The sequence below is a fragment of the Ostrinia furnacalis genome, unplaced genomic scaffold, assembly GCF_004193835.3.
Source record: "Ostrinia furnacalis isolate ACB-3 unplaced genomic scaffold, ASM419383v2 OfSCF0657, whole genome shotgun sequence".
NCBI classification, from domain to species: Eukaryota; Metazoa; Arthropoda; class Insecta; order Lepidoptera; family Crambidae; genus Ostrinia; species Ostrinia furnacalis.
Window position 1 is genome coordinate 644,313 of NW_021130896.1, and position 3,902 is coordinate 648,214.

Below are 3,902 nucleotides of genomic sequence, written 5' to 3' on the forward strand. Positions count from 1 at the left end.
CAAAACCGGTTCTACGGCATCCCCTATGCAGTGAGCGAAAGATTTCAAGTAAGTAAATACGAGTCATCACCATCATCATCATAGGGACATTTAGTTAGTGTTTACTTCAGGAGCACGACCCTATCCATATTTCCATTTGCCGCTGGTAAATAAGAGGAACGTCTAAAAAACTTGTTTTTTTTTTTTTTGTTTAGTTGAACTATGACTGTTTACGCAGTATATTTAAATAAGTTTTTGTCGATTTTTTTACAAAAACCTACAAAAAAAATCCTTTGCATGTATTAGTCGCCCGTGTTTTAAGCTATTTTAAATAACGCGACGGGTTCATCGGTAAAATCTTACGAAGATTTATCTGAGCCCTTATTTTATTAACCTTTACGACAGAGAAGAAAGATATCTAATAAATAAATTCACGGACTTATAGATTTTAGTCGAATAGATAAAGACGAATACGATTCATAAGATACGTACCTACTTATCGCAACAAAATAAACATTTCTGAAAAAACATAATAGAAGAAATGAAAACAGAGAAAATCAACAGCCAAAATTACTACGTAAAGAAAAATAATGATTTACCGATTCCATTTCAGGCACCACGAGAGCCACCAGCATGGAAGGGGGTACGCTCGGCCATGCGGTGGCTCCCCCCGTGCTCTCAGACCATCGACATCGTCCCCGTCGCGCCACTGCAGCTGGGATCGGAAGACTGCCTTCGCCTCGACGTGTACACGCCAGAGGCCGCTACTCCAGGGCAAAACCTACCCGTACTGGTCTTCCTCCACGGGGGCGCCTACTACTACGGCAACAAGAACGACTACGATCCAGAATTTCTAGTCACCAAAAACGTCATCACCGTCATCATCAACTACAGAGTCGGCGTGTTCGGCTTCCTCTGTCTAAACGGAGTCGCTAACTTAGGACTCAAAGACCAGGTCGCAGCTCTCAAATGGATCCAGAAAAACATCGCTGCGTTCGGAGGAGACCCCGACAACGTCACCCTGTCCGGCCAGAGTGCAGGAGCCAGCGCAGCTGCCATGCATCTCCTATCCAAATCCAGTAAAGGATTATTCCACAAATTAATACTCATGAGTGGCAATCCGTTTACCCCATGGTCTTTCAACCCTGAGCCTGAAACGCCGGCGTTCCAAGACGTGAGCAAACGCAAACGGATTAGCAACGTCGAAGACGTCTACAACTACTTCGCCACGGCTCCCGTGCGTGACATCATGTCCGTGTCCATGGACACGTCCATCAACCCGAGATACTTCAAATACAGCCCTTGTGTTGACAGCAATTTTTCAGACCCGTTCTTCCGCGACACTCCTTACAATATTATAAAATCGGGAAACTTCAATAAAGTGCCTATCCTCACTGGTATTACTAACGTTGAAGGGCTATTGTTCTACGGACTGCATAGTGCCGAAACAGTCAAAGATTTGGAAAGGAATTTTCTTGAAAAAATACCTTCGGTATTTTCTTGGTGTTCAAAGAAGGACAGAGAGCAAATAGCACAGAAACTTCGTGATAATTTTTTTGGGAAAGAGGGGATAAAGATGAGCGCTTACAGGAGTCTGATCGACTTCTACTCAGTTTGGATCGCGAATGCAACCGCTGCTGCGTTTGTGGACTTGATGGTGGAGCATTCCGAGCAGCCTGTGTACCGCTACGTGTTCTCATACGAGGGGGACCGCAACTTCGCGAAGGCCATATTCGGCAGTCGCGTGTCTGTGCCGGGCGCTTCCCACTCGGACGACTTGTTCTACGTGTTCAAGCCGGCGGGCATCAGCCTGCTGCTGACTAACAGGGACAAACGCTTCATCGACAGGATGACTACTATGTTCACCAACTTCATGAAGTTTGGGTAAGCTATGCCTTTCTTTCTATAAGTATGTGTGTAGGTAAATTAACTTTCAATCTTAATTAATAAACAGGCGTTTATTTGTATAAGTAGTCAAATATTTCTTTTCTTTTTACTAGCCCACTTCAAAAAAAGGAAGGGGTTCTCAATACGACTGTATTTTTTTTAATTACATCTGGCCAAAAGTTAGGGTAATAAACAACTTTACTCTAATGTCCTTCAAAAAATGTGTAACCTCCACTCATGTTTCAACTTTTGAATATTTCAACATCCAGTGATCAAGTCACCGTATGTTACGCGCTGGTTTGCAATCAGATTGCCAAAGCACGAATCATTATGATTTATCACAAAAAGCGTTGCGAAAGTATGCGGCTGCTGTAAACTACTCTCGTGGTGTTATTAGGCCGTAGGCCACGAGTGATTGGAAAAGACTGTGGTGTAGGTGATAGGTGCAAACCAAATCCATTATTAACTATAGAAAACACCAACATTACATGCATACCTACCTAATAGGTGTATGAAATATTCAGGAATTTTCTGAACCAAGAAAGATTTAGAAATCAATTGGCAAGAGAAAATAAAATTCTAATTATGATCATTAATAAATGAGCCTATTTATGTATTACATGTACAGTAGCATGGCTTAGTGGTTCACGTAACGGACTATTATGCCAGTGGTCGCGGGTTCGATCATCGCACAAACCGCACAATACAAACATATTGTGTGCTTTATTAACGCGATACTTTGATTAGGCAATAATTCACACCTGTTTCTACCCGCCTGTTTTTGACAATTAATTACATTATGCAATGCGATAGTATCTGTTTGTATTGGTCTGGCTCTAGGTGTTTTCAATGTAAAATATGTTTTTATTAACAAGAGAGTATAAAGTACATACAAACGTGGCTTAGTTCGGGACTAGGCGAAGCAGCGTACGAATGTCCAAGACTTTATGTAAAATAGTCATTATACTTAATTTAAATGTGAAATATCCCTGGCCAAGTGCACTGCTGTTACCAAGAAAAAGTTCCATACTCCGAGACTTAACTTCGAGATTGAACCCCTAATGGTGTGTTGTCCTCCACATTCGTTCGTTTCAACCAGATGACGTCCACTGCTGGACACAGGCCTGCCCCAAGGTTTTCCACAATGAACGGTCCTGCGCTGCCCGCATTCAGGCTATTCCCGCGACCTTTACCACCACATATTCATTTATAACTTTGATAATTCCAGAGACCCCACGCCCTGCAAGAGCAAGTTGCTGCCAAACAAATGGCCTCCAGTCACGGCCAGCGACCCGGTCGCCTTGCGCCTGGACCGGGAGCTGACCGTCATCAGGCCTTCCAGGACCAAGCACGAGGAGTTCTTCCTGAGCCTCCTCTGCACGTACGGCCATGATGGCTACGTGCCTTGTAAGAGCCAGAAGAGGTGTAATTTAGATTAATAAGTAAGTAGGCAATTTAATTAGAATCGTTGTCTACCAAACCTAGTTACTGGGATGGCGCCACTAACTTCGTAAAACCAATGAGAGCTAACGGTACAAATAGGGTACAATAAATATGTATATGTTACGGTCAAAGTGATAAATATGAAAATTGTGAATAATCGCCGGTTATTATGAATAATTACAGCATGATTTGGTAAATGTGTTTAATATGAGGTCTTTTATGTGTGTATAAAACTAAATAGGCGGCTTAGGGGTGGCCCAAGGGCGACCCCCGCCGCACCTTAACCTATTTTTCACTTTAAATCAAAACATTATGTCATAGGCATCATGGAAAAGTAATATTATGCCAAATTATATTAATATATGATATCAATCAATCAATGTGGAAAACCTTGGGGGAGGCCTTTGTCCAGCAGTGGACGTCATTTGGCTGAAACGAACGAACGATGATATCAAAACGTTCAAAAGTTTGGCTGTACACGAACACGTACACAAGATGTTGTTCTCTTTTATGAAATTTGTTAGTACTAAGGTTGAATTATTAAATAATCACTGTTAAATGCGATTAATTTATCACTTTTACCGCGTCTGTCG

At 42.2% G+C, this 3,902-nt stretch overlaps 1 protein-coding gene across 1 annotated transcript; it reads left to right on the plus strand.

Moving 5' to 3' along the window:
- The first annotated feature begins 520 nt into the window (after positions 1 to 520).
- Positions 521 to 3,422, plus strand: cce-3 (carboxyl/cholinesterase 3). Its single transcript, XM_028323606.1, has 2 exons — positions 521 to 1,863; positions 3,095 to 3,422. The coding sequence occupies exons 1-2, from the start codon at positions 521 to 523 to the stop codon at positions 3,303 to 3,305; spliced, it is 1,554 nt and encodes a 517-aa protein (XP_028179407.1). The 3' UTR covers positions 3,306 to 3,422.
- The last annotated feature ends 480 nt before the right edge of the window (positions 3,423 to 3,902 follow it).